The 11258-nt window shown below is 64.4% G+C and overlaps 1 protein-coding gene across 2 annotated transcripts; it reads left to right on the top strand.

Moving 5' to 3' along the window:
- Positions 1-716: 716 nt before the first annotated feature.
- ECEL1 (endothelin converting enzyme like 1) lies at positions 717-7901 on the top strand. Of its 2 annotated transcripts, none has more exons than XM_065880505.1 (17): positions 717-1502; positions 2102-2170; positions 2274-2384; positions 2462-2554; positions 2744-2868; positions 3540-3762; positions 4180-4278; positions 4519-4593; positions 4795-4892; positions 5196-5254; positions 5331-5382; positions 5953-6020; positions 6204-6328; positions 6648-6713; positions 7265-7360; positions 7542-7618; positions 7802-7901. In XM_065880505.1, exons 1-17 carry the CDS (start codon positions 717-719, stop codon positions 7899-7901), a joined length of 2322 nt encoding a protein of 773 aa, XP_065736577.1. The 2 variants fall into 2 exon arrangements, with proteins under 2 accessions (XP_065736577.1, XP_065736576.1); XM_065880504.1 differs by having other exon boundaries at positions 4795-4898.
- Positions 7902-11258: the final 3357 nt, after the last annotated feature.

Here is an 11258-nt window from a genome sequence, read left to right as displayed (position 1 = left end):
TGCGGGCCGCTTGGGAACGGGACTGGTGGGCGTTCTGGCCATTGAATCGAGAAGACAGGGCTGGGGATGGCTCTGCGGACATCCGCGAGGACAAAGTTTGGTTCTTTAGTCGCTTTCTTGAGCGTCTAGTTCCCGTGCGGAAAGCTGAAGGCGGCTTCAGGGTCTGCATAGAAGCGGCACTGACCGCACCTCCTTTCCCCTGCCTCCGCTTTTCCCCTCCCCCCACCTGGCCTTGGCTGTAGCAGGTCCGGAACAAGAAATGCAAAGAGAAGAGAAACAGCCTTTCATTGAAGGCCTGCTACGTGCCAGGCCCCATGCTCGGTGCTCCCCTGCTTTATTACGGGCCTCCCAAACCTGCGGCGGGCATATGTATGCGGGGAGAGGGGAGGTTAAAGAACCCCACTGTGCAGTGTGGTAGATGGTGGCCACTCTGAGCGGTCCCCTTCCTTCATTCTCCGAGTGGCACAGGGAGGCCAGGCCCCAGGCCCACTCGTTGTTGGAGACTCGGGGTGGCCTCCAGCCTTTGGACCTAGGCCTGTGCCCTTCCTCGTCGTGCTCATGGACCCCGTCGAGCTCCAGTACCCTTCTGAGCCTGTATCTACCTTTCCCGCAGCTGCGGCCCAGGGGGACCATGCGCCAGCCCGCTAGGAGCCTGGCGGCCGGGAGCATCCTGTAGCTGAGATCGCCAAGGGCTGCGCGGTGGTGCCCGCGGCGCCATGGAGGCCCCGTATTCGATGACAGCACACTACGACGAGTTCCAGGAGGTCAAGTACGTGAGCCGGTGCGGTGGGGGAGGCGCGCGGGGAACGTCGCTGCCCCCCGGTTTCCCGCTGAGTGCGGGGCGCAGCGCCCCCGGGGCCCTGGCCGGGCTGCCGCGCTGGAACCGGCGCGAGGTGTGCCTGCTGTCGGGGCTGGTGTTCGCCGCGGGCCTCTGTGCCATCCTGGCCGCCATGCTGGCTCTCAAGTACCTGGGCCCGGGAGCGGCGGGAGGCGCCACCTGCTCCGAGGGCTGCCCGGAGCGAAAGGCCTTTGCGCGCGCCGCCCGCTTCTTGGCCTCCAACCTGGACGCCAGCATAGACCCGTGCCAGGACTTCTACTCCTTCGCGTGCGGCGGCTGGCTGAGGCGCCACGCCATCCCGGACGACAAGCTCACCTACGGTACCATCGCGGCCATCGGCGAGCAGAACGAGGAGCGCCTGCGGCGCTTGCTGGCGCGGTCCGGGGGCGGGCCCGGCGGCGCAGCCCAGCGCAAGGTGCGCGCTTTCTTCCGCTCCTGCCTGGACATGCGTGAAATCGAACGGCTCGGCCCGCGGCCCATGCTCGAGGTCATCGAGGACTGCGGGGGCTGGGACCTGGGTGGCGCGGCGGAGCGCCCGGGGGCGGCGGCGCCCTGGGACCTCAACCGGTTGCTGTACAAGGCTCAGGGCGTGTACAGCGCCGCCGCGCTCTTCTCGCTCACCGTCAGTCTGGACGACAGGAACTCCTCGCGCTACGTCATCCGTGTGAGTGCGCCCCCCCTCCCGCACCGGGCACCCCACAAGGGGCTAGGAACTAGGGGTCCTGCGGCCTGGCAGGCCTGCCCCGCGCTCCCTATGCGCCCAGAGGACGGGTGCGGAAGTGGGGGGAGGGTGGAGGAACGGAAGGGAGCGCGCACCGGCAGAGCGCGGGAGGAGGGCGCAAGTAATTTCCCTCGAGTAATTGCGGTGTTTAGTAGAGCCGCGGGAGCCGCAATTTCCCAGCCCTCTGGCAGCGGTGAGAGCTCTGAGGGAGGGGTGTACTGATGGGCTGTGGTGACAGGCCTGTCGGGCTGGGGCGGGCTGGAATGCCTGCGAGGCGGGGGACCAAGCCCCTCACAGGTAGGGAGAGGACAGGGTTACAGGAGGAAAGGTGGCGGGCGCCCCACTCTGTCCCTAGGCTAGGCCGGTCAGGTGTGTGGGCTTAGACCGGCTTCTCTGGAATGAGGGAGGGACTACTGTCTTTATGCTCCCTGGGCTGGTGACAGTGGATGCCTGGCGTGTCCTCAGTTTCCCTTTTGAATGGGAATTCAGTCTGTTTGCAGGAGCCGGGAGAGTTGATCTCTGTCCCCCATCTCTCTCCACAGATTGACCAGGACGGGCTCACCCTGCCGGAGAGGACCCTGTACTTAGCTCAGGACGAGGAGAGTGAGAAGGTGTGGGCACATGCGGTGGTGTTCAGGGAAGGCCTGGGGCACCGGGCGGCCTGGACCAGGGCCTGGTACCGACTGCATCCTTGCCGTGCCCCTCCTGGTGCAGATCCTGGCAGCTTACCGTGTGTTCATGGAGCGCCTGCTCAGCCTCTTGGGTGCTGAGGCCGTAGAGCAGAAGGCCCAGGAGATCCTGCAGCTGGAGCAGCAGCTGGCCAACGTGAGGAGGGCGACTGCTGTGTGCTGGGGGCGGTGATTACCGGGCGGGGCTTGGTCAGCTCTGCCGTCCATCCCCAGATCACAGTGTCAGAGTATGATGACCTCCGGCGAGATGTTAGCTCCATATACAACAAGGTGACACTGGGGCAGCTGCAGAAGATCACCCCCCACGTGAGTGTGACCCAGCTCTGGTGGGGGAGGCGCTGATCTTGGGACTCCTGGGCTGTCCCCTCCCCAGGGACGAGCAAGGCCTCCATGGCCATGGACTCACGTGTCCTCTTGTTGCCCCTACCTGACCCCCTCCCTGTCTTCTGTGGTCCCTGCCACCCCATCCCACTGTCCCCATCCGTGGTCCCACAGCTGCGGTGGAAGTGGCTACTGGACCAGATCTTCCAGGAGGACTTCTCAGAGGATGAAGAGCTGGTGCTTCTGGCTACAGACTATATGCAGCAGGTGTCCCAGCTCATCCGCTCCACACCCCGCAGGTACAGCTGCCCGTCACCCACCTGCTACCCGCCTGCCCCCCAGGCCCCCCCTCCCCCGCATCCCAGACCTATCTGCTTGGAGAGCTTTGAATTTCTGCCTCCACCCCTGTCCGGTATCCACCCACTCTGGGGAGGCAGGCGAGGAGCACTGGAAAAGGAGTCCAGACCCCTAGGTTCAGACCTGGCTGTCCCACCTACTCTGTGGGACCCTGGGCAGAGCTGTGAGCTTCCCGGGCTGCGGTTTCCTCACGTGGGCATGGTGAGGCTTGAGTGAGTCTGAAGTCAGAAGGGGAAATGGTGGCCGCAACTCTGCTCCCCCAGGGCCACCTCGAGGAAAGCCTCCCTGGTCTCTGCCCCACTTGGGAAGGACCTGAGGCCTCTCGAGGCCAGTTCTGAGGCAGGCAGTCACCCCAAGTGGCCATTCTCCCACCCCACAGCAAGTCAGAAACCAGTGCTGGCCCTGCCCATCAGCCTCAGGTGCTCTGCTTGGTGGCAGAGGTGGGTCTGCTGCGTGTGGGCCCAGCCCTCCTCCCTGACTGGGGCTGGGAGTACCTGGAACGACCCTCAGTCCTGTGCAGGTGCTTGGTCCCGCCCTAGGCTGGGGGCTGGGGGCTGGAGCACCCGCGCACGTGAGCCTGTCGGGACACCCAGCTGCTTCACCTGGCCCTCAGGATCCTACACAACTACCTGGTGTGGCGCGTGGTGGTGGTCCTGAGTGAGCACCTGTCCCCACCGTTCCGAGAGGCCCTGCACGAGCTGGCACGGGAGATGGAGGGCAGCGACAAGCCACAGGAGCTGGCGCGTGTCTGCCTGGGCCAGGCCAACCGTCACTTTGGCATGGCGCTCGGTGCTCTTTTTGTACATGAGCACTTCTCGGCTGCCAGCAAGGCCAAGGTCAGGCTGCCCTGGCCTCGAGGGTAGGGGTGCGGGTCCTGAGGTGGGCATGAAGTTCTTGCATGGCCTTGGTCCAAGCATGAGGAGCATGGGGAGCCCCGCACGTCCCCCTGCAGCCAAGGGCACTGGGCTCAGCTGAGGGCTCGGCCATCTCTGAGCCTCCAGGCTACTCCTCACCAGGCTTCCTCCTCCAGGAAGCCTACCTGGTTTGTCAGCTGCAGGACCCTCTCCCCACCAAGCTCCTGCCCTCCCTGCTCTGCCACGCTCAGTGGGATGGCCTTAGGAATGCCGAGCAGCAAGTCCTGGGCTTAGGAAGTAGTGCTGAATGATTAGGGGGTACCCCTTACTCCAGGTGCTGGGGGCTCAGAGTTAAGGCCTCCTGGGTTGACCCTTGATTCCTGACCCCTGACCCTGCAGGTACAGCAGCTGGTAGAAGACATCAAGTACATCTTGGGCCAGCGCCTGGAGGAGCTGGACTGGATGGATGCTGAGACCAAGGCGGCCGCTCGGGCCAAGGTGACGTGGGACCCTTTTCCCATTTGTTGGTTCCACAATCACACAGTAAGTGCTTACTGTGTGCCAAGAGCTGGGATAACAAAAGAGACAAAGACGCCTCTTGTGGAGTTGCCATCACCCAGCCTGCTTTCCCCTTTGACTGAGCCACAGCCCTGTGCTGGCCCTGGAGCTTTCTCCCTTAGCAGGGTGGAAGGCCATCTCCTGAGGCCCTGGCCCACTCACCCCCCCTCTCGCCTGCAGCTTCAGTACATGATGGTGATGGTGGGCTACCCGGACTTCCTGCTCAAACCCGAGGCTGTGGACAAGGAGTATGAGGTGGGCCTGCCCCTGCCCTACCCAGCCTGACCCCTCAGGCTTCTCCAGGCCCGTGGCCGAGACCCCTGTGGAGACCAACCACCACCACAGAGAAGGAGACACAGCCCTCAGCTGACGGACGCGGGGAGGGCTTGGGGCCTGTTGGGTGCTGGTCTAGCCCTGCCCCGGCCTGCCGGTGAGTGCTGCCCATCCCCCATGCAGTTCGAGGTCCACGAGAAGACCTACTTCAAGAACATCTTGAACAGCATCCGTTTCAGCATCCAGCTCTCAGTCAAGAAGATCCGGCAGGAGGTGGACAAGTCCACGTGGGTACCTGGGCTGCAGCTGGGGGGCCTGGTGTGCCATGGGGTGCCATGGGGACAGTGTTCCTTACCAACGCCGGGAGGTTGACGCCTCACAGACACGCTGGTGGGGAGCGAGGACCAGGCCTGCACAGGGTGCGAGTGGGGGCTGTCAGGGTGTGGGACCAGCCCGGGGGACGCCCAGGATGTAGCTGTAGGCTGGGACACCAGGGCATCCTTTAAGGAGGAGAAGACTAGGAGGTAGGGGTTGTAGGGGAGGGAGTGTGGGTCCCCCCAGCTGACCCCAGCCTCCCTCCACAGGTGGCTCCTCCCCCCACAGGCGCTCAATGCCTACTATCTACCCAACAAGAACCAGATGGGTAAGGGGGTGTGTCCAGACGAGGGGCAGGGCCTGGAGGTGGGGAGGGTCTCCCGCTGACCATGGCCTCCCTGCAGTGTTCCCCGCTGGAATCCTGCAGCCTACGCTGTACGACCCTGACTTTCCGCAGTGAGTAGGGAACCTGGCGTGAGCCAGAGCTGCGGCCGTGGCCGTGTCTGCGGGGTGGGTGGGGACTGCTCAGATGACGCCATGTCCGGGCTGGGCACCGCAGTCATGACAGCTGCAACCCTGGGTCCCCATAGTCCCACTTCATCTTTGGTTATTTAGAAAAAGGTGTAGGGTTTTTTTTCATTCTTTTAAATGTCCTGAGTCCCCCTTACCTGGTTTGAGGCTTTTTTGCGTGTTGCAAAACTGGAACAATCCTAGTGATGAGGAAAAAGGCCAAATCCCACGTGGGGTGCCTCAGTTTCCCTCCTGTCTCCCTCCAACCCTGTCTCCTCCCCGCAGCCCTGCTCTGTTAGATGCTATTTCCTAAAAGGCAGCTGCACAGGTGTCACGGGCCCCTTTTACGTACCCCACGAGGAAGCTGAGGCACAAGCGTTCTGGGACCGTGCAGTCACTGGCCTCCCTGGGCTACCTCGTGGCCTGGCCGGGGCCTCCTGAGGCCTGGGCAGCAGCTCGGCGGGGCTCTCAGAGGGCGGGCGAGGCTGGGGCCTGACGCTGCTGCCACGGGCCCAGGTCTCTGAACTACGGGGGCATCGGCACCATCATTGGGCATGAGCTGACCCATGGCTACGATGACTGGGGTGAGGCCTGCGGGCGGCCCGAGGGGTGGCGGAGGACGGGCAGTGGCGGGCAGGGTGGTGAGGGCCAATGGAAGCCCCGTGGCTCCCCTGTGCCTGTTGGCCGGTGGGTGGGGAGGGCCTCGGTGCCCAGCCGGGCTCTGCGGTGAAGGCCAGTCTCGGCCCGCCCCCACCCGCTGCCCACAGGGGGCCAGTATGACCGCTCGGGCAACCTGTTGCACTGGTGGACAGAGGACTCCCACAGCCGCTTCCTGCGCAAGGCCGAGTGCATCGTCCACCTCTACGACAACTTCACCGTCTACAACCAGCGGGTGAGGCCCCCTCGCTGCCCCCTGGGCCCCTCAGGCCTGGCCAGCGCAGACTAGGAGCGTGCACACCTCCATGCACGCTCACGTGCCTGCACAAACCCAGCGCCGAGCTCCGTGCACACCCGCCAGGGTCTGCGTGCACACTGACTTGGGCGAGAGAATGAGTTCGCACAGACTCCCAGGCACGTGGGGCACAAAGTGGGGGAGTCCTACCCAAACCCTCTGGGAAAGGGCAGGTGGGTGGAGGCAGGGCCCAGGGAGGCAAGGCCCGAAGGAGGCCAGAGGGCCTCGGGGAGCCTCCAACCTCTTCCCTTCTCGCCAGGTGAATGGGAAGCACACACTTGGAGAGAACATTGCGGACATGGGCGGCCTCAAGCTCGCCTACTATGTGAGCTGCCCCTGCCTGGCCCTCGATCCCCGAGGGAGGAGTGGTGGGGGCCACTGGGGACTGGGCTGGAGACCTAGTCATCCCTCCCTCCCCACCCTGTTGAGCTCTGGTCTTGGAGGGGAGGTGCCGTGCCGGGCACAGGGTCCACTGGAGGGGAGGTGCCGTGCCGGGCACAGGGTCCACTGGAGGGGAGGTGCCGTGCCGGGCACAGGGTCCACTGGAGGGGAGGTGCCGTGCCGGGCACAGGGTCCACTGGAGGGGAGGTGCCGTGCTGGGCACAGGGTCCACTGGAGGGGAGGTGCCGTGCCGGGCACAGGGTCCACTGGAAGAGGGACTCCTAGGCCCCCCGCCTTCCAGGAGAGCAAAGAGGGCTGCCTGAAGGGGGTGGCACCTGCCTGGGGTTAGCCTTCTGGGGAGGGAAGAAGGCAGGGGTCCGGGGGGCTCAGCAGGGTGGGTGGTGCGCAGAGCTGGGGCGGGTGAGGGCCTGACTGAGTGGAGGGTGCCAGGTGGCCCCGTTGTGGGCACCGCAGCTCCACGCTCTGCGCCCCCAGGCCTATCAGAAGTGGGTGCGCGAGCACGGCCCCGAGCACCCGCTGCACCGGCTCAAGTACACGCACGATCAGCTCTTCTTCATCGCCTTCGCCCAGGTGTGCGGGCGGGGCCGGGAGGGGAGGGGGTGGGGCACAGCTTCCAGCCCATCTCCCATCAGCCACCCCTCCGAGAGCCCTGGGGGTTCTGGTGGGGGATCGAGGCCTAGCGTGCAGGGCTTCGTCAGCGGACGCCCGGCCTCATGTCGCGCTCCTCCCCGCCGCCCCCGTCCTGGCCCAGAACTGGTGCATCAAGCGGCGGTCGCAGTCCATCTACCTGCAGGTGCTGACCGACAAGCATGCACCTGAGCACTACAGGTACCTGCCCGGGCCTCGGCCCTCCTGTGTCTGCGCCGGGAGCGTGTCGGGGTGGGAACCCCCAGCTGCCTGCCTGGGCCTCGGCCCTCCTGTGTCTGCGCTGTGAGCGGGTCGGGGTGGGAGGGGACAGCTGGGGTATGGTGGCCTGTGCCGCACACTCTGTGGGTCTCTCCCCTGCCCCAGGGTGCTGGGCAGCGTGTCCCAGTTCGAGGAGTTCGGCCGGGCCTTCCATTGCCCCAAGGACTCGCCCATGAACCCTGCCCACAAGTGCTCTGTGTGGTGAGCCCGGCTGCCCACCTGCACGCACCCACTTCCTGCACGGACGGCCTCTCGCTGGCGGCCGGGGCAAGCATGGACCCGGCTCTGGTCCACTCTGGGTGCCATCCGCCTCCCCAGCCCCTCCGGGACCCAGCACCCAGTCACTGTCCCTCACTTCAGGAGGGACCCAGAACCGGGGTGAAGTTGGGCTCCAGGAGGGCCTGGGGGAGAGACGCTAAGGTCCCCAGACTAGGATCTTGGGAGCCAGACCCCCACCCCGGCTGGATTGTACAGGCCCCGCCTTCGCTGTGTTCTCACTGCTAAGTCAGGTCAATAAAGCTGCTCTACTGTTGCCTCCGCCTCCTCAGGGGCCCGCCGAGCAGGTGGGACTGGATGAACTCCCGGGGGAGACTCAGGCCCTTAACAGAATGAGACCCGAGAGAAGACCTTTTTGTCTCCTCCTGGTGGCCTCGGCAGGGCTGCCTCTGTCCCACCTCCCCAGCTCTTGTCTTTCCCACCAAGCACCCACGCCGCCCTCCACCAAAGTCCTGCCGAGGCCCCTGCACAGTCCTGAGGGTGCCCCTGGGCCAGTCTCATGGGAGCCAGAACACCAAGCCCAGTGACCTACACCCCAGCCTGACGCTGGGACTTAACGTCTCCTGATTGTCCAGAGTGGTGCCCCCCTCAGCCCTGCAGGAGTTTCTGCAGTGTCCCCTAGACAGTCATCACCCCAGGCTAGGCCTTGGCTAAGCTTCTTGGAGAAAGGGGGCCGTTGATGCGTGGCCTCCAGGCGTCCTCTCCAGCCTGGAGCTCCTGGGAAGAGAGAAGGGGAGGAGTGGTGGGGGCAGGGTGCCGAGGGGGGCTGCGGGCGTGGCCCAGGGTGGGAGGGGAGGAGAAGTGCTGCTCTATCTTGGGTGGGAGGGCAGTGGGAGGGAGGAGCCCCACTGGCGGATCCCAGGCGTCTGCAGGGCTGAGGCTGCTGGCCCTACCTGCTCCGGTCTGTTTCTCTTACTTCAGGGGTGGCCTAGAGAAATCAGCCACTCCCTGAGCAGTGCCCGGTAGGTGTGGCCTGTCCCCATCTCCCGCTGCAGGGGTGAACCTCTTGCCGGTCCAGCTCCTGTCTTTATGCTCAGATAATGTCTGTCTGTCTCTCAGCCTTGAGTGATGTTTAAAAAGTCCCTGTTATCTGAGCCTTGGATGCACCAACCTGAGGGAGTGGGGACAGAAAACGCACCTGCCACAGTGATCGGGCCACAGCGGAGGGTGGGGCTCCGCAGAGAAGAGGCAGGAGCGAAGAAGGGCACCACGGGGGAGTCCAGGGCGCGGAGCCCTGCTCAGAGCTGCCTGTCGGGGGGCGGTTGGGCCCTTGTGTTCAGGGCTCCTGAGAGGTGCTGTGTTTATGGATCTTCCTTGGTTTCCTCCTGAAGCCTCTCTCCCCCTGGGCTGGGCAAATACATACCATGTCCTTCGGGCAGTGAGGGCAGAAAGACAGTCTAGCTCCCTGTCTCGACCTGCCATCCACCTTCTGGTCGGGGACTTTCTGCATGCGGTGCCTCACCCCCTCCCTCTGGCCTGGGATCCTGACTGGAATCGTAATCATCAGGCCCAGCCCTCTGGTCCCCGGCCCGGCTCCCTGCTTTGCCCAGCTCCACCCAAGACTGATCCCCCCCATCTCCCTGCCAGCCTAGGGGAGGCCTTGGGGTTGGGGGACCTGTAGTGTGACTCCAGCAGGAAGTGCAGGGAAGCCCAGGTACCCCTGGGGCCAAGTTCCTCCTCCTTCCGTCTGTGCCCAGCAGAGGGGGCCAGTGGGGTTGGGCATGTGGGGGATGGTGGGCCCCTGGGATAGGACATGGGGTTCCTGGCCTCGAGACTGTCCCGAGCTGGAAGCTGGGAAGCCTGGGGGCCTCAGCTGCTGGCCCGGGGCCTCATGCCCAGCGTGTGTCCCAGCTGGGGACCACCCACCCTTCCGGCAGGGTTGTGGATGACAGGCCGTGAGGCCACCAGAGACCCCTCCGCCTGATGGATTCCTGCTGGGCTCATGGTGGCGATGTCACTGCTACCCAGGGCTGCAGGGCTCCTCGCATCTTTGGGGAGGACCGAGGGAGACCAGCCGGTCAGAGGGAACAAAAGCCAAGGGCATACCAAGGACAGGGTCCCGGCCCTCAGGGCCCACGAATTTCAGACAGCCAAGGAACCCAGAGCCACAGGGTGGCCCTGCAGGGCACGGCGGCGACACGTGTGTCACCCACTGGTTCCCAGAATGCTTTTCCAGACAGAACCTGAGAGCATCCTCACTGCAGTGAGGCTGGACAGAGGACAGAGACAGCACCTTTTACAGACAGGGAGCTCAGGGGAGTCACGTGCCCGGCGCAGGGTCACACTGCTCGTGTCAGCTGATGGGCGCGTCTTGGTTGCCGGGTCCTCTGGAGCTCCGGGTGTCCATTCTACACTCAGCATACCGTCTCAACAGGTTCTGTTAGGAAACCAAGCATATAGCGTAGATGCTGGCCATTTCGTGGTCTACCAGGCCCTGTACTTGCAGCCGAGCTGAGGGTCCGCTGACTGTGATGCTGCTGAGGTGAGGACTTGACCCGGCTCAGCACAGCTGCCCTTGTGGACTCAGTTTCCCTTGTGTTGGGTGAGGGGTCATGAGTGCAGTGGTGAAGGCCCTTCTGGGTGTGCAGTGACTCTAGAAGCAGCCTCAGGGCAGGTCGTTGCAGGGCTGACTCCATCCATCCCCGGGGGTGGCTCACCGCGCAGCAGTCGTCCTCTGAGCGGAGCTTATTGGGATGACAGAAAGCACTCTTCAACTAAGCGCTTAACAGCGGGGAAGTGAAGGAGCTCGGGGATGGTTTACAGCTGTACCTGAGCTTCCACCTGTGAGCCCTCGTGCACAGGGCTCATGGTTCTGCCATCCACGGCTTTGAGCCCAAGCCTTGAGCCTGGGGGTCACTGCTGGGTGACCCTGGCAGCTGATCCTCCCTCTCACCCTGTCTGGACCCCAGGAGCATCACCGGCAGACCCGGGGTGTGTCTGGGGGGGGGCCCGCCTGTGGTGGATGCGTTTGAGCTCCTCTGCCCCCAGGACTGCACAGCTGCTGCCTCCACAGTGAGAGCCCCACAGAGTCCTCAGTGCCATCAAGGTCACCGAGCAGCCCTGTCCCGCAAGCCTTTCTAACCAGTTCAGTGGGGCCCAGATTCCAGTTCCTGCCACCCGCGTGGCTGCTTCTGTGCTGACCCAGTGCCCTCGGGAGCCCGGCTTGTGAGGAGCCCTAGACGCAATATTTTTAAATGGCTTGAGCCCTCACTCCAGGTATGCTGGGAACTCCAGGGTCGTCCATGAGCAAACGCCTCTGGGGTGGGTTCTCAGGGGGCTTGGGCTC

This window comes from Phocoena phocoena, chromosome 7, assembly GCF_963924675.1.
Source record: "Phocoena phocoena chromosome 7, mPhoPho1.1, whole genome shotgun sequence".
In the NCBI taxonomy this organism is placed as follows: Eukaryota; Metazoa; Chordata; class Mammalia; order Artiodactyla; family Phocoenidae; genus Phocoena; species Phocoena phocoena.
The sequence above is the reverse complement of the archived record's forward strand: the minus strand, read 5'-3'. Positions and strand labels throughout refer to the sequence as shown.

What these genes read in the sequence shown, in the direction of transcription:
- ECEL1 (XM_065880504.1), top strand. Translation starts at nt 717, where the DNA reads ATGGAGGCCCCGTATTCGATGACAGCACACTACGACGAGTTCCAGGAG. An exon ending in ACCCAACAAGAACCAGATGG is followed by an intron (nt 5,255 to 5,330) that starts GTAAGGGGGTGT and finishes GCCTCCCTGCAG; the next exon opens with TGTTCCCCGCTGGAATCCTG. An exon ending in GCCTCAAGCTCGCCTACTAT is followed by an intron (nt 6,714 to 7,264) that starts GTGAGCTGCCCC and finishes CTGCGCCCCCAG; the next exon opens with GCCTATCAGAAGTGGGTGCG.